At 38.9% G+C, this 18,299-nt stretch overlaps 1 protein-coding gene across 1 annotated transcript; it reads left to right on the plus strand.

Moving 5' to 3' along the window:
- The first annotated feature begins 431 nt into the window (after positions 1-431).
- Positions 432-10,901, plus strand: chn1 (chimerin 1). Its single transcript, XM_073474074.1, has 7 exons — positions 432-683; positions 2,809-2,893; positions 6,403-6,576; positions 8,095-8,172; positions 8,885-9,022; positions 10,310-10,415; positions 10,730-10,901. The coding sequence occupies exons 1-7, from the start codon at positions 432-434 to the stop codon at positions 10,899-10,901; spliced, it is 1,005 nt and encodes a 334-aa protein (XP_073330175.1).
- Positions 10,902-18,299: the final 7,398 nt, after the last annotated feature.

Here is an 18,299-nt window from a genome sequence, read left to right on the forward strand (position 1 = left end):
ATCCGTACACAACAGTGTGCTGTCTCTGTTCCAGGGAGAATATCAGCTCTGCGCAGGGAGGAAAGGATTAGTGAAACCACTCTGCTCATCTGCATACACGTTCCCAGAGAAGCACATGAGCACCCAGGGCTGCACCTCTTTTATATAAAACCTGGCACTCCTATCACAGAGGCTCCACTTGATCTACTGTCACTGCTGTGAGAGGATTTAAAGGACCACTGTTTTTTCCTCTTGTGGACTCTATTCAGTGACTTCCAGACTTTTTTTCAATATAATTTAAAATTGCAATTTCTTTTTTGTGATGTCTCTGTCTAATTGTGACAATGCAAGTAATATCATTTGATACAGACTTGCTCTGAGCATCAAAGAGTTTTCCCTTCATTTTTTGGGACTTTTTCCACTGGGTTTGCTCCTTCGTCTGCAGCACCAGAATGCCATCTAGAGAGTCCTACGATGTTCACAAGGAAGAGAAGTCCCTGGTGCAAAAGGCCAAGCGGGAGGCCAATCAGGAGGATATTCTGGCGGCAGCTCTTGGGATGAGGATGGGGCCACAGAAACCTCCAGCCACTTTCTGGCAGCCACTTAAACTGTTCGCCTATTCACAGCTCACCTCACTGGTCCGCAGAGCCACGCTGAAGGAGAACGAGCGGACACCCAGATCTGAGAAAGTCCACAACTTCAAGGTGAGACTCGAATCGACTTAAAGAAACTCTTCTCAGCTGTTTCACCTCCCAAAACGTTGCTTTAATTTCATCATGTGTGGCCAGAGGGCTGCTTCTCATGCCTCCCTTGTGGGAGATGGGAAGAGGAAGAGGAGGAGGGGGGGAGTGAGAGAGAGGGGATGAAAAACAGAGCTGTTTTGGTCTGTCCAGAGAGCCTTTATCAAAAGAAAATCTGTTGGGTGGTCTGTGGAGCACTGCTGTTAGTTTGAACACCAGATGGAGAGATTAGGCCGATGGAGAGGGGAAACAGTGGAGGAGTGTAACCCTGTTTGGCTCAGGCTCACTCTCCCACTTTGGCTGGTTAATGGGATGAAGCGCTGCAGGTGAAATATTACCTTCAAGGCTTTCAAAGTGCTGATGCTTACTGATCTCTTTCTGCTGCTTCGTTCTTTTGTGCTGCTGAGTGTTGTGTTTCAACATTTTAGGAGTATAGAGTTCATGTGTTGAAAGCTCTGACAACTCAAGGATCTTGTAGAATTGTATTTATATTTTTTAGTATTTTAGTGTATGAGTGCACAAAACATATGATTCATCCGGGCCATCATTTTCAAACTGTCCAAATGAAGCACTCTGACAGTTAAACACAACATTTATCAAGTTAAACTCCAGTTTGACTCCACATTTTCAGACCACAGCCTCTTTAACATGTGGAAATTCTAATCCACATGTGCAACAAAAGCCAATTACATGTAAACATGAAGGAAACATGTGAAAATGGAGAATTACACATGGAGAGGAACATTTTTTCATGTGCCATGTTTTGTTTTCACATGTGGATTTTAATCCACATTTAAAAAAGACAGTCACATATGAATGTATGTAATTCACATGTGAAAGTGTCTAGTTCACATGTGAAATTGTGTAGTAACGTTAAATTCTCATGAGAAGAAGCAATCTCACAATTTCATGTGTCTTGTTTTGTTTTCACATTTAGAAATTGTGATCCACATGTGAAAAATAGCCATATGAACATATGAATTCAAATGCAAAAAAGTAAACTGCTTGTGAAAATGTTCCAGTTCACATGTGACATTATTGTCTTTTAACATATTAAAATTGTATTTCACATGTGAAGACTCAAATTTCACCTAATTTCCTGTGGCTTGTTTTGTTTCCACATGTGGAAAATTCTAATCCACATGTGAAGCCAATCATATATGAATGTGTGTAATTCACATGTGAAAATAGTAAATCACATATATGAATACGGAATCCTTATGTGAAGAAGCAATATTTTGATATTTGGATTACTTTACTGACTACATTTTGAAAAGGTAATCAATAACTGTATTGGAATACATTTTTAAAGTAACCCTCCCAACCCTGCTTATATGAATTTATTTAATTCACATGGGAAATTTTCATATTAGTCCAAGTATATACATCTGTTATCTGCATTTAGACTTTTTCCTTAAACAGGCATGACACTGTTTTTATCACAGACAAAACAACGAATGAACAAATGAGTCAATAACAGCACAAATTGATAACACACATGTTTAATTGTAAATATATATGTATATATATATATATATATATATATATATATATATATATATATATATATATATATATATATATATATATATATATATATATATGTCTGTAAACATTAAAAGCTGTATCTGCCACTGACTTAATGAAACCAGGGAGAGTTGTGACTTCCTCTCTCTCCCAGAGGCCTCTCTGATTGGCTGGGCTGTTGTTACCTGGTGGAGCATGGGGGGGCTCTATTTTCCTGCACGAGCAAGGTGGCCTTCTACTGTTTCCATAGCAAATTTCCCTGACAACTTGCACCTTCACTGTGGTGAAGTGACACATCCTGCTGTGCCAAAGCCTCCCCTGCTCCATGTCACCGCTGCACCCACCCCAGTATTGTCAGTTTGAGGGTCTGTTTGAACAACAATCCTCCTCCACCCACAGATAATCCTCCTCCTCTGCCTCATTCAGGATGGCAGCCCCTACAGCCTGGCTGGTAAAAGAAGGAGATGGGGTGTCTATGGAGTGAAACTTCCCGCTGTTCCCTCTATGTCCTGCCATTGCACCTCATCACTAATATGTGTCACTGTCTTCCTCTCTGTTGTAGGTCCACACCTTCCGAGGGCCTCACTGGTGTGAACACTGTGCCAGCTTCATGTGGGGACTGATGGCTCAGGGGGTCAAATGTGCAGGTACCGTACATCTTGTTCTCATTACGTCTTAGTCAGCCTTACATAAACTGCTCTATCACTTCACAGAATCCTCTCGTTATGTTCATGCTGTACAAAGTGAGCATTACTGTATATGGGTTACTTGGTTTTTAGTACATCTGGGGCTGGATTATCGAGTTTTAATCTAAAGTCCCAACAGTGGTTTATGGATTAGGGGTTGTATAATAGATTGGATCGAGGGCTCTGTATCCATGATGTAACAGATACTTTAGACTTTACACTATGTTAAACCTTGTTTTTGACCTACTTTCTTCTCACTGAATGGGGGAATCAGTTCAAACGAGCAGAAGAATGGGTTTCAGACCCAATCATGATGACAGATTATGAATAAGATCCAAAGATATTTATTTTTTTATTCTTTTTTAAAATGAATAAATCGCTCAGGGCTTGGTTGTTCCTCACTTCCTGTTGACATCATTATAGTAACAAAGGCTATCTGTGTTTCCACTTATCCTATATGATAAACATTTGCTGCATTATAACCAAGTAAACATACAACAATGGGCTCACTACACGCAGGAGACAAATATCATGTCTGAAGGGGGACTATGTAGTTTTGTATTTACAATATTAATGAGGTAATAAGACAAACTCTGAAATATTTCTTTTTTTCCATAACTGAATAAACAAGCTGTTCTCAGAGGAAAATAAAGTCCCCAGAACACTCAACTAGAAAGGTGGCAGGGTCCGCCAAATATAATTTGTTGTCCTTTAAGGTCAGTTTGTTTATTCAATTTATTCAGTCATGAAAACAAAGAGTTTGTTTATTTAGTTTGTTTAGGCATAAAAAAAAATCAGTCAATGAAGCTCTTTCTCTTCTGGTTAGAATCGCTTGCCAAAAACTACATAGTGCACCTTTAATAAAATCTAAAAGTATTTATTTTTTGTTCTCTTTTTGGAAATAACGACCAGAATTGTTTTGCTCAGGGCTTGGTTGCTCTTCATTTCCTGTTGACATCATTACAGTAACAAAGGCTATCTGTGTTTCCACTTCCATGATTTTATTGGATAAACATTTGCTGCATCATAACCTAGTAAACACACAACAGTAGGCTCACTACTGCAGCTGACAGATATCATGTTTAAAGCTCAATTCTTAGTATTTTTCTCAGTTGATTTTGTTCCTAGCATGAACATTTTTTCAAGATATTCACCTACAATCTGTAATCATTTTCAGTCCTTTATGAATATTAATTTACTATGTGTGAGAGCTGTAACATACTCACATTCAGACCTGTTATTGAGGTAAATGGTTCTGTTATTTTTGCCCCTTTGCTTGTCAAATACCGAGATTTCTATTTCACTGCAACTGTTGTTAGGTTTCGTTTCACATCCCAGAATAGTGCCATAATATAGTCTGATGTGTCTCTTTGATATTTTATTGATGCAACAAAGTATGTCACACAAATCTGTGGGAGCTCGCACGTAAATTATTAATGTCTTGATTTGGAAAAGCTGACAACAATCTAAAGGAAAGCGCACAAGTTTATCGCCATTCCTTCAGACTCGACCACAGCCACCAGAATCTAGGGCAGCAAAGTCTCACATGATGCTCGAATTTGCATACCAAAAAAAATGTTCTCCCACCCCCTTTTTTTTCTTTTTCTATGTGTGAACTGGTTTTGGCTGAGTGCCAGGAAGCCAGCCCCTTGCTTGTGCTTGTTGTGCCACATTTCCTCATCAGAGTACGCCCCCCCAGCCTCATCCCATCATGCCCATGAAGGAAAACAAAGCTGGCATGTCTCTTTAATGAGGAGCAGAGCTTGGAGCGTGGGGAAGGAGCTCCCTTTTCCACACACATTAAAATTCAGCGGCTTCAACCAAAGAGCTGGGTCAAGCAGCTCAACCCCTATTTAACTTAAACAGTTGGTAGAAAAACCAAAGAATCTGACAAATACAAGTGGTGTTTTTGGGTTTTAGCTCTTTTAGAAAGGGACCGGTTTTATCTGGTCATAACTCTGCTTTTGGTGCTGGTAGACACGCTGATAATGTGCTGATTAGAAATTAGCATCCAGCCTCCATTAAACCTCTTCTCAGAGCCCTTTAGCCACCACTGAGCTGCAGCCTCCCCACCATAGCAACAGAGACAGAGCTGACGGTGCAGTAAAGCAGCACCTCCTGTCTCCTGGTGTCCCTCGGGCCCCTGCCTCAGCCTTTACCCGCCCCACCTATAGGAGTCAGGGCCATCAGTGTGCTAACATGGACAACAGGAGCTGTGCAGATTTGTGTCTGATGACAGGCCCTCCTCTTTTATACTGCCTGTCTCATATCCTTAAGAGAATCATCTCTTAAGGTAATTACATTTCTGCACCAATGCTTATAAATGCAGCCTGGGTGAATTTCTCCAGGGACCCATATTAATCTAAATATTGTCTGAGGTCCTGCAGAAGCGTCGATTCTTAGCTTTCAGAGGGTTATTGTATTCAAAATTAAAAAGTAATTCTTCAGAGGGATCATACGGTTATTTTTTTATGTTTTTGGAATCAAAAAGCACACGGCATTTGCCAAAAAAAAACCCTTTCAGAACTTGGAGACAGCTCAAAAGATCTAAGAGCTTGAAGAGCTGCCCCATTTTAGTCTGGGAAACTAGGTCTAGTGTAGCCCGCAGCGCCTCAATCGCTGCTTCCACAGCCATTGTGTGAGAGCTTGGATTTGGAGAAGAATAGAGCACGCAGCAGCAGCGCTGGCTATCCCTCCTCCAGGCCACAGCGTTTCCAGTGTTCCTCTTATTCCCTCCATGCGTCTCTGTTACAAAGCAGAGCTGCAGTCTCTCTCTCTGCAGCTGCTCTCCACGGGCTCCTCTGTTCCCGACAAGGTGAATCCTGCCCTAAACAGCTGTGCCTCAGGCCCACATCCTGAACGCTATGTGGGATACTTACACTGACATCATGACTAATATGCTATTTGGACCCCCACTGAGGCAACAGGATATTAGAAAAAACATCAGAAAGAGAATTTCCTCACATTTACCAAGAATCAACTACATTTCACCTGTGCTATGAAGTCTTTTCATACAAATATTTAGAAAGATACGAACATTTCATAGATTAATGTCCTGTCTTGTGGTTTATTGCTGTTTCTTTTAATTAATAAATGGGCCTTTAGAGGTGACTTTGGATTTATCCACTGCTCAAGGTGACTCCAATGCCATGTGTGGTAGAGATGGAGAGAGGGAGAGAGGGAGAGAGGGAGAGAGGGAGAGAGGAGCTCTCCAGTGGTCTCGTGACATTTAGGGGGTAAATATTGATCAAGGGAATTAACGCTGTTCTGCAAGCCAAAACACACACATGAAACCAGCCAACCAAAGCCAAATGGACATGATGTTGATGTGAATTTACATAAAAAAACCTCAGAATAACTGAAATACAAGAAATAATTCAGTCTTTGTTTTCTGGTTGATAAATTTTACAGTGCAAATAAAAACTCTAAACCTGCTGTATGTCTCTCTCTCCCTCTCTCTCTCTCTGTAGATTGTGGTCTGAACGTCCACAAACAGTGCTCGTCTCTGGTACCCAACGACTGCAAGCCAGACATGAGACACATCCGTAAAGTCTACAGCTGTGACCTCACGACCCTGGTGAACGCTTATAATACGGCGCGACCCATGGTGGTGGACATGTGCATACGAGAGATCGAGTCAAGAGGTCAGTTGGAAATGTGATAAATGCAGTTTAGTTTCCATACTAATTGACTTAATTTAAAGCCCTAACAGTTATAAAACTTCATTTGCTGTAAAGATGCTTTCAGCTGAACTGAAATGCTGCAAACTGAAGAGGAGGAATTATGGAAGTAAAGAGCGACCAAAATATATATCTTATTAATTGTTTTTGGGTTTTTTTTTGTTAAATTGTTTGGCATATCAATCTATCTTTAACAATCCAGAGGGTCATTTGGAAATTAAAAAAAATGTATGCCATTTTTTCAGGTTCACAAATTTACATTGAACATTATAGTGTTGAGAATTTTTCAAGTGACTCTTCTAAATCTGATTTCTGTTGGGACAGACATCTGATTGACTAAACTCAGGTTGAATGATAATCTATGTTGCTCCGAATGTTACAGTTTTAATTATTATCTTACATTTGGGGTCTGAATTTATTTAATCAATCCAATTAGAGGAACTTGATTTTTTTTTACCCAACTTAAATGTTATTTCCAAAGATGAGCTACTTGGATAATCGACACTTGAATCTTGCCGTGAAACCTAAAAAATAAGGATTAATATCAAGGTTAGAAATTGCATAAACAACCCTCTGGAAATGTCAATAAGGGAAAATCGAACCCACATTTAGATGGATTGTTTTCATTTTTCAAATTAAGTGTTTCAACGCACTAAATACTTAGTATTAAGTAATGATCACATTTCATGAATAGATACATTTCCAAATCCTTAATGCTTGCTTTGCTTCCATAAAGACATTTATTAATTATTTAGGACAAGTTGTGATGACAGTTATTCTGAAATGATGTATTATTAAGTATATTTAGAAAATGCAGTAACTTAAAATTTTATGACATTAACAAAATTAATTTTTAACATTTTTAGTCGATATTATGCAGAATAATATTTTAGATCCCTTTAAAATGTCATTTGAAATTGAGTTTATGGATCCTCTTTTGTATTTCTGATGCTTGTTGTTAAACAGCTTTCCTTTTAATTTTATGGTAAGCTATCAACAACCAATTCTCTTCAGTCTGAAGTGTTAAAAGTCTGATTACATTACTAACTGAGTTAATGTTTTTTGGGCGGGGGGATGACTGAGAGGAGTGATGAGTGTGCTGGTAATTGTAAACGTGTAATGAGGAATACATTACTTCGTTTCCTGCTGCCTTACTTGATTGCATTTCAGTTAAATCATTCAGCTATGTAGGAAACTCATTGCTCCCTCTTTGTCTGCCCTCTAATATATGTCTGAAGCTAAGTTTGATTTATGTCTTTATTATTTTGCCCAGTGATGCAGAAAACTATTCGCATCTGCCCATGTTGTTCCATTGTGTGACATTGTGGACATTTTATCCTTAATTTCTTATGCATATTTAAGAGTGCTTAATGGCATTTCCTAAATTACCCAAGGCGAACCATGCAGGTGAATTTTTCTACATTACTGATGACAGCCTTGACAGTGTCTGAAAGGATGTTTATTTCATGTTTGTTCCTCAAGGACTCAAGTCTGAGGGCCTCTACAGAATATCTGGATTCAGTGATTCAGTGGAAGAAGTCAAGATGGCGTTTGACAAAGGTGTGTGTTTCTTTGGTTTAACTGTGTTCTAGATTTCTGTCAGCTAACAAAATGACTATTGACATTGCAGGCTTACATACGTTTACATAAGACCCCTAGAACATTTCAGATTAATGAGAAAGTGACACATTTGTGAAGGATTACTGTCCATCTGGGAGTGCAGATCCTGACATGTCCCTCACACGCAGGGTTTCACAGTGTGGACAGACAGGGGGGGACCTCAGGGGATACAAACCATGGATGTACTCTCACTGCCTTAAACATAGCCTTAAAAAAAGACTCCTCCACTGTGTTGGGATTCAGTAGTAGACTTAGTGAGAATGAGCCTGTCTTGGCCCAGTGCAGTGTGAATTTTAACTATAAGAAAAAGCCTGCAGTGGTGGGCTAAACTCTTAGCTAGATCCGCATGTGGGAGATCATCCATGACAGAGTGTCATTCCAGCTCACAGCACTGTGATGTTCAGTCTGCCAGCACAAGTAGGCCATGGCTTCTCTGGAAAGCATGCATAACTGAAGGAAAGTCAGAATAAAACAGGCCAGGCGGATGATAGCAGCTACTTTGCGAAATACAGAGCGGGAGAAGTAACACCATCTCTTCATTCCTCAATTCACACGGTGATGTGCAAGTGCTGATGTCTGCCATTTCTACAGTGTGAAAACTCTCCTTCTCATCTTCTTCTTGTCTCTCTTATTCCATCACACATCCTCACAGATGGCGAGAAGACAGACATCTCAGGGAATGCCTATGAAGACATCAATATCATTACGGGTGCACTGAAACTGTACCTAAGGGATTTGCCTGTTCCCGTCATCTCATACGATGCTTACCCAAGGTTCATCGAGGCTGCAAGTAAGTCACAGCTAGACAAATTAGTCACAAACACACCTGTTTCAGTTCCATTTTGCTGGAGTCAGCATCCACTACTGAGCTCCATGTGTTAACACTTTACAATTCAGAGCACAAAAATGTGAGTAGTTACCAAGGAACAAGTGAGGAGCGATGTAATAATTAATGAATCCTTGATGAACAGTTCACAGATACTTAAAAACTAGTTAAGAACAAACTTGGAGATACTCTATTAATGAATCATTAGGTACGATGGCCATGATTGTCAAAATACAACAACGTCTCAGAAAAGGTAACGGCATTTCAGAAAACACAACAACTTTTCAGATCACAGAAGAGTTGGGACAGCACTTTGTGCTTGTGATTGGACAGAACCCAAGTACCTCGCAGCAGTTCAATGTCATGTGGTCAGAAAAGTTGTGTTTTCTGAAGTATTGTTGTGTTTTGAGCCTCAGGGCCACCGTAATTAGGTGATGATTAGTTCATAAGTAACTGTGAATCAAAATAACAACTACTTTCTTCCCGATTAATTGTTAAACTAGCAACAACTCATTCATTACTCATTACTTAATCATTAGTTACTCTTTTTGAGCCTGCAGCCATCCAAAGTGATACATCACACTGAGTATACTAGGTGTACTACCTGATTACCACATGGTTGCCTTACCATTACTTTATATTAATCATGAAGTTACCCTTTATGTCTTTTACTTCATGTGGTCACTTTGGTTGATTTGAAAAAATATTTTCTGGGAGCACGTAAGAGTTGTCAGCTGTAGTATATTGGCCTAAAGAGGGTGGACAAAAGAACAGAAACACCTGCATTTGATGGAATCCAGTTCAATAACCTCCAACAAATGCTAATATTTGAGTGGCTGGGCTCATAAATATAAATATGTATACGTTCTTGAGTCTGTAGTTTGTGAGGTTGTTATTCTGTCCGTTACTGTTAAACAAATGTTAAGGTTGTTATTGGGGGAAAGAGGACGACATTCCTTGCTAACTTTCCTCTGTTATAGTTAAAACAGAACAATACAAATGCAGCCTGATGCAGCTTGAATGGTATGTCCAATAAGTCCTCAATTGAATTGTAAACATATAATTTGAAAACCCAAACCATACAGTCTAGAACACATTCACAATGTTTCTTGCCATCTCAAGCAACCTCGAACATCCTCTCAGAGACAAATGGCTTTTATTGCCCCACAGGAAACATTGATTGTGTCCTCTGAGGTCAGAGAGTGTATTGCGGTCACTCTAACAGCAGCACTCCTCTCTCTTTCTGTTCAGAGCTCACAGACCCAGAGAAGAAGCTGGAAGCTTTCCGCGAGGCTCTCGCTCTGCTGCCGCCATCACACAGTGAAACTTTGAGTTACCTAATGGCGCACTTAAAAAGGTGAGTCGAACTCTGCATGAGTTAAATTATCAGGAGGGAGGGGTTTCAGAAAAGGGGAACTTTTAGTGATTCATGTTATCTTTCCAGAGAGAACGTCATTTGTCACAATCCTCTTGTAACTCCCACCTTCACTTTACTCAGTGGCAGAATAGAGAACTATAGAGAAATAAAATGTTTTGAGGAGCTTGCTTTTTTAAAAAAAAAAACATAATGTTCAGGCCCACTCCCCACCCTAGTCATTTTCATACAGTCCCTGAATTTCTGTTTTTGTCCAAAATCAGTCTATTTTTTTTAACTTTAATGTATGTTTTCAGGGTGACACAGAATGAGAAATTCAACCTGATGAACGCAGAGAACCTGGCCATCGTTTTCGGGCCCACCCTGATGCGCGCACCGGACCTGGATGCCGTAACAGCACTCAATGACATCCGCTACCAGAGACAGGTGGTGGAGGTGCTCATTAAAAATGAAGATGTGCTCTTCTAAACACAGATCAGGACTTTTATAGAACAGCTATCTAATCATTCTTTGTGTAAAGACCTGAATGATTGTTTGTATTACAATGACTGATACATTTTGTATGGACTAGTACTGACCTAACCTCTGTCCTCCCCTGTTTCGGGTGTGGATGGTGAAACTTTACTCCATGTCTCCCCATTTTTGTCGGGGGATTTCCAGAAGCTGACAGACCAGCATGCATGGTGCGAGGTCTTTGTTGCTTTGTAGTCGTAACCCAGCATGTGTTCAGATCGTGTAGCGCTGTGATTTTGCTTTTGTCTGTACTGTGCTAGTAATAGTCCACATTCCCAGCTGCTTGCTGCGCAGTTTTTTTTCTGTGAAACATTGTATAGCTGGATGTAAAAATAAGCTACTGATTTTTCTGGGGTAATTTTTATGATGCTGTATTTTTTTATCTCCTCAACTGTTTTTATGTAACCTGACGTAGTTGAATGAGCCTTTCCTGTTAATGCGTACACACTGGTGCATTTGCCTGACCTTAACATTTTTATTGTGTTACAAACAGCATTATTTGTGGATTTAATTTTTTATTGTAATGTTTTTGTACAAAAATTGTGCATGATCAGTTTAATTTATTAAACCTTACTCTGAGAAATTAAGTGCTTAATGAGTCATCTGAATTGCCATAATAAATAATTACATCAAATTGTGCGTTAAAGCTGCATTAACATTTTTTTTTGGCCACTTGGGGGCAGCAGAAACAAGCTGTACACACAGCATGTTCGCAAACATCTGCTATTTTATAGAATTTGCAGATATGGAACAACATTGTCTTTCATCTGAGCATCAACTGTGTAAAATATGGACGGGTCTTTCGGGTCTGAAAAGTGAAGCCAACGTGGAAGTGCATTCTTTCTAACAGACAGCTGGTTTCGTAAAGAAGTCTGATTGTATGTAAGCTTATGAGAAAATGACCCTACTTCTCACCTGATTTATTACCTCAGTAAACAGTTTCCTAATGAGTTAAAGGTGCAACATGTAAGAATTGTCCGCCTGTCAACTTCATACTCAAAACAAGTAGGTGGCAGTATATCACCAGTTCAACCGCCTACTGGTGCTAACTGTAGCTGTCGTTAGCTAGTTAGCTCAGTTAGCCATGCAGCTGGTGGATTGGACTGGGAGCTCAGGGACCTGGGGAGTGTTTGTGTTTACACTGAAGCACAGGAGCTTTAGACATGCTAATCATAACATCAAAACTGCTATTTCTTCACATTCTTAATAATCTTTGTTATTTTTTTTACATTTTCAACTAAAATTCTCGCATATTGCCCCTTTAATGGTCTCAATCACTAATTTCAGGTTTTCTTCAATACCACATGATGTTCATTTAATGAATTATGGTAAAATAGATAATAAAGCTGGGTATGCTTTAGGCCGTCGCTACCTTGTGATTGACAAGTCGCTACCACAGCAACCGTCAGTCAGGATAGAGGCATAGCAATACATAAGCTCCCCAGCTCCACCCTCTTGTCTGGCTCCAGTATACTAAGATGATAATGCCAAACTCAAGGGTTCACAACAATAGTCCATAAACCAATGGATGTGTCACAGTTGATGAACACTCGATTTGGACTCATATCTCTTGTCACCTGGTGATTGTAAGTCAAATATTCACCCTCTTTCTGCTTTTGGTCTCCGAGGGAAATATGTGGCTCTTAAGCGGCTAAATGCTCCACCATGTTTAGCAGCAAGTCTGTGACTGTGCCAATTTGTGTGGGGGAGGTTGTGGTTATATCAGAGCTTTTTCTTGTAAACAGCTTCCTGCTGCATCTGGAAACAACACAAAGAGAGCAGCGAGAGGTAACCAAACAACAACAAAAAAAATCAGCTAAAGAACCCTTAAAAGCTCTGTTAGCTTATGAACCACAGAGTAGGGTAATAATTATCTGTGATTTCATTACTACAAGCAGCCCCTTCACAATTCAAATAGTCATTAAACCAATTGGTAATATAGTAAATAGTTATCATGAAAGCTTTATTTTAGCTCTTGAGTGTCCCTACACGTCCTATATATCAATTCTATTTTTCTTCTGGCTGGTAATATTTTATATTCCTTTTATTTTTGTGCAAATTTTTGTGCCAAACTATTAAAATACCTCAGTACTATGGGTGACATGTTCAATCATTACCATGAACATGGACAATGTAGATTATTTGGGTTAGTCCCACTTACAGTATCCTGCTGCCATGAATACTATCTAGAGCACCAAATGCGTATTAATCCAGCACTGACAATAGTCCCCAACAGCTGCACTAATTTCTCTTGCTTATGGAACATTTGCTACAAATGACATTACCCAGCTCTTTTAAGAAATAATTCTGCCTGTAAAAGTTACGTACATATTTATGCATGTCTATGCCTTAGGTAGCAACTAATTGGCCCGGGGCTGTGTGCCATATACACGGTAAGGACGTCAGAAACTATTAAATCAGTCAAGCCAAATCAAATTACTTGTACATACACAATCATACACAGTACAACGTATAGTAAAATTAATTCTCTCTTCACCCATCCTAAGTATTAGGAGCAGTTGGCATCCACTTTGCAGCACCCAAGGACTGTTTTTGATGGTGGGAGAAACCAGAGTACCAGGAGGAAACCCACATAAACACAGGGAGTACATGCATGCTTGTCACAGAAAGACCCTGCTCCAGCCAGGAATCGACCAGTACCTGTGCAGTCATTTTATGGGATTTAAAATACATATAATATATATGAAATGCTGCTTAAAATAATTAGCATGCACAATATATTGTTCATGGCTGCAAGATGAGCCTGGCAGATAGGACTGATGGTGCTCTATTCTGAGTATACAAAATGACAAGTCGTGCCTAAAAGCCAGCTGTCACGTGACTTTCCATAAAGCCCTCTAACTACCCATCAGTCACACTGATTCACTGTGAGATTAAAACCAAACACACAGTACCTAAGGCAACACCACCCTTGCACCAGGGAGACTGTTAATTACTGGATATATGTGCAAACAATGTCACATTAAATTTATGCATTTTTAGGTTTAATTACCCACAGGTTATGTCTTTCCAAGCAATTTATTTGAACTAGCCATGCACAGCCATCGGTTGCTCATTACATGATCACTGTTTCACACTGCTTAGGCTCAGGGAAACAAAATATTTTTTTGTTTTTTTCTCAGATTGTAGACACATGAGTTTTTATGTGGGATTAATGTTGACAGACATAAAATTTGATGCAGCCGCAGTGCTTTTGACCCTGGAGCTTCACATTCAGCCCTTCCCAGCGTGTAGGTTTTTGTGCTTTAAATTTCTCCACAAAGCATCTGAGAAGCAATCACTGCTTGACATTTAATCGCTTGGGTTTCGTGACCACATCACATTGAGTTAACGTAAGCCGAATTCAGACTTGTCTCCGGCGATTGTGTGGCAAAATTGGATTTTCATCCAACCGTTTAGCCTCCCCCGCCATCATCAGCCATTTTAAATGTATCATACCTTCATCTACATTAGGCATTGACTGTGAAAGGAGGTAAACCACACCAATAAAGCTATCGAGCTCTCTATCTCTTGGTCAGATGCTGTGATAACACCATGCTGGAGTAATGTCTGCAGATGTATTGTGTGGTGCATGTTCCTCATTCACAGTAATGAGACTAAATTTGAAAGGCTGTGATCCATGAGATAGCTGACCTTTCTCTGTTGACTGGGTGATGATGCGTTCCTCCCTGCAAACAGCTGACCTGAATACATTTTCAAGCATTGGAAATATAAAGAAATATTCAGTTCACCCATGTGAAGTATGTGAAATGGAAATGTTCATCCTATTTAATTTCCTACTATTTATTTCCCACAAAGAAGAAAGTATTAGAAAACCATATTAAAGGGTGAATTTTATCATGAATGAATACTGCTTTGGAGATTTTAAAGGGGACCTATTATGCTTTTTCTTTTCTTTCCTTCAGCGTGATAGGTTCTTGTGCATAAAAGATCTTGAGAGTTAAAATGGTCAGAGTCAGCAACAACAGAAGCTCCTCTTTCCTACAGAAAACACTGCTCCTGAAACACCTCGTCAATAGTCCTGCCTTTAATTCCGTGACTTTGTGACATCACACTACGTCATCATGTCACACATTTGCACAATTTATGGCTAGAGGCTAGTTTGGCACATAAAAATTGACTTAGCACAGCAGCTCTGTTGTTGTTAGTGGTGCTGGCTCAGGCGTGTGTGAGCTGACCGATCAGAGGAGACTGGGTATTCAGGAGGTCTAAAGAGACAGGAGCTAAAACAGAGCGTTTCAGACAGAGGGGGAAAACAGTGCTGCAGCACTGGGCAGTGTCAGAAAACTGATGTGGTTTTTGAGCATTAAAGCATGTAAACATATAAAGGATAAAGGATTATTATTTGTTATGTACAATTCTTGATTGGTGTTTCTCCACTTTAGTTTTAATTATATACTGGGTGATTTACCAATGATTTTGTCAATTGTTCAATATTCATTATAGGATTATATTAAGATATTAAAGGTGTGGAATAATGAAAATATAGATGTTTCTCTTTGCAGCAATTCTTTTCTATATTTATGTTGGAACATCATGTAAAGTAAAATATATCAACGCACATCATAATCTCTTCTACCTCTAATCCTAATCTTTGTCGAGGCAGAAACACCCAGTATGTTGTCCAGTTTTTATCCACCCCCTGCAGATATTACATCAACACTTTCATTCAGATTCAATGAACATTTAATCACTTACAGAGCAGATATAAACACACAGCTTGTTGTCCTTTAGAGAATGGAATCAAGCTCTGTAATTAACATTGGACAGAGCTTCAAAAGTGTCCTCCCAGGACTACAGGGCGACTGAGCAGATACAATGCTGGCTTGTCTGGTCTTACATGATGGACTTGGAGAAAAGCAAAGCGTTGCTCACATGGTGTGAACTCAGGTGGCCTGAGTGATAGGAGGGAGCTAGGGGGGTTGGTTGGGACAAATCTCTTTTAATTCAGACATTGCCAAAATGGTCATTTGTCCCTAAGTGAGATGAATGAGGTCTGTGGTTGAGTGACTGGCTGATTGAACGGACTGGGGATGTGAGGAAATTGAGTTGCCCGACCCATCACAGGCCTCGACAGGGTGGGCTAGTGTAGAATAAAAGAGGGAGATATGGGTGTAACACCTGGCCTTCAGGAAACACAACATCTGAATTATCTAAGAGTACAAAATGATTTATTTTAAGGTGGAACTGGACATGAGAGGAATTGTGAGAATACTTTCAAAACGAATAAAATATCATCCACATTGAACAACTACTAACTGCATCGCTGAACAGTTAAGATTTCAGCCTTTAATATGTTTACATGTATTTAAGACTCAAGATTATTATAATTGTCAGTATGCAACACACAATTGTGTAATGACATTTCACTTGCAGTTCCCTAAGATAAATACACAGACAGAAAAAAAATACACAAACCAATGAGCAAATAGTAATCAAGTCATAAGAATAAACGTATTTACTTACTTAAAGAAGGATTGTTGAGGACAAGTTCAGTAGTCTCACAGCCTGAGGAAAGAAGCTGCTCCATAATCTGCTGGTACAACGACTGCAAGGTGAACAGACTGTGACTGTAGTCTTTTAGTATCCTATGGTTTATGAAATAATGCAATATAGTTTTATGCAGATATGAGTGTTTTATAAATGTATTTGTCAACAACTCCCGCTGTGGGCATCCATAAGGGGAGACAGATAATGAATGACAATAGGGTAAAACACAAGGTAATAATGTCTTATTATTGTGATCATATAAAATATGTCTTTATAGGAGAAGTAATAATAATAATTGCCAAATGCTGAATATTAATAAACACATGTCCTTTTATCTACTTACAACCACACATTACTGTTGGTTATAAATCATTTATTAAATGTTAACATAGGTCTACTGCTTATAAATGCTAAATGGGGCTTAAAGTATTGTGTAAAAGATTTTCTATATAAGCATTTAAATCAATTGTTTATTGCATTTTTGAACAAACAGTGAACAAAAAGAAAAAAAACTAATAAATAATCAAAAATATGACAGAAACCATATTTTACATAGCATCATTCAAAATTAAACACAAAACACAAAACACAAGTTCCCTCTCCCTGATATATTTTATCTTATCTCATACTTATCTAGATAACCATTTGCCTTCAGTAAAGCTCCACTTGAGGTCAATTAAAGTTATTTAATCCCTTTTTGCCTCAGGTCTAATTTCAAGGTTTAGAGATTAACATTCAAGGTATCTGTTCATTAATATATCACAGATGAACATATACATACATTTACTTACAGTAGACGTATCTCATTCAGTATATTCTCAGAAAATATACCTCTACCAAACAAGTGATGTTCTGGGGTTTTATTGCTTTTAATCTTCCACAGGAATGCTCATTGTGCAGTATCTCAAGTGTAATATATACTAAACAGTTACAACATTCCTTATAAAATAAATTCTTACGCAATATGGACAATTCCCAATTCTGCGTAATCCTGACCTTGTGCAAATGTTGCCCTACCATACCTTCCTCAAACTAACAGAGGTTTTTACTGAACTAATCTCACAAGACGGTCCATTCAGCAGCTGCTTCTGGAGCGCTTGACATTTGTAGATGATTAAGTGTCCATTTCTTTTTCTGTCTTAAAGTGTTCAGTAAAAAGACATTTTAACATCTACAGTGCCAGTACAGTCTTTATTTTTTTATAGCAACTTTCATACAGGTTAGTCCAATTCAAGGTGCTTTACAGATGACTGGCAAGTTGATAATAAGACAGTTCAAAAGATTTCTTGCTGATGCAATATAATTTACAAGAAGATATAGGATACTTGGATAGTGTTAAAACACACAAAAACACAGTACAATACAATAGTTAACATTGAACTACGAAGTTGAGTTTGGCTAATATCAGCGTCATGACATGTGAGATTACCTGAGGCATGTCTAGTGAGTAGGGGGGATAATACCGAACTAGAATGGCACTCAGTAGAGTGCAAACCTCCGCCAAGGCCCAATAGTCACCTGTAATTCAATCAAGATTAATGCAATATCCAATTTGTTATCTATAGCGGTTGAAAAAAATGACTTTCACTGACTTGACTTGACATGACTACCCTCTAAGAAAATATATTTAAATCTGCTAGAGTCGGATATTTATTAGGATCAGCATCCATTTGTACTCACTCATAGATACCAGCCACCTAAAGACGGCTTTTTTTTTCATCTAGATCCATGCATTATTCCCAGAGAATGTAACAAAAATGCTCTATCATCTATCGCTCTATTACTCTAACCTTTGGCAGAGATCTAATATAATAATAATAATGTCATGTAATGTAAGATAAT

The sequence above is a fragment of the Pagrus major genome, chromosome 9, assembly GCF_040436345.1.
Source record: "Pagrus major chromosome 9, Pma_NU_1.0".
NCBI lineage: Eukaryota > Metazoa > Chordata > Actinopteri > Spariformes > Sparidae > Pagrus > Pagrus major.

What these genes read in the sequence shown, in the direction of transcription:
- chn1 (XM_073474074.1), top strand. Translation starts at nt 432, where the DNA reads ATGCCATCTAGAGAGTCCTACGATGTTCACAAGGAAGAGAAGTCCCTG. An exon ending in AGAAAGTCCACAACTTCAAG is followed by an intron (nt 684 to 2,808) that starts GTGAGACTCGAA and finishes TCTCTGTTGTAG; the next exon opens with GTCCACACCTTCCGAGGGCC. An exon ending in ACGAGAGATCGAGTCAAGAG is followed by an intron (nt 6,577 to 8,094) that starts GTCAGTTGGAAA and finishes TTGTTCCTCAAG; the next exon opens with GACTCAAGTCTGAGGGCCTC.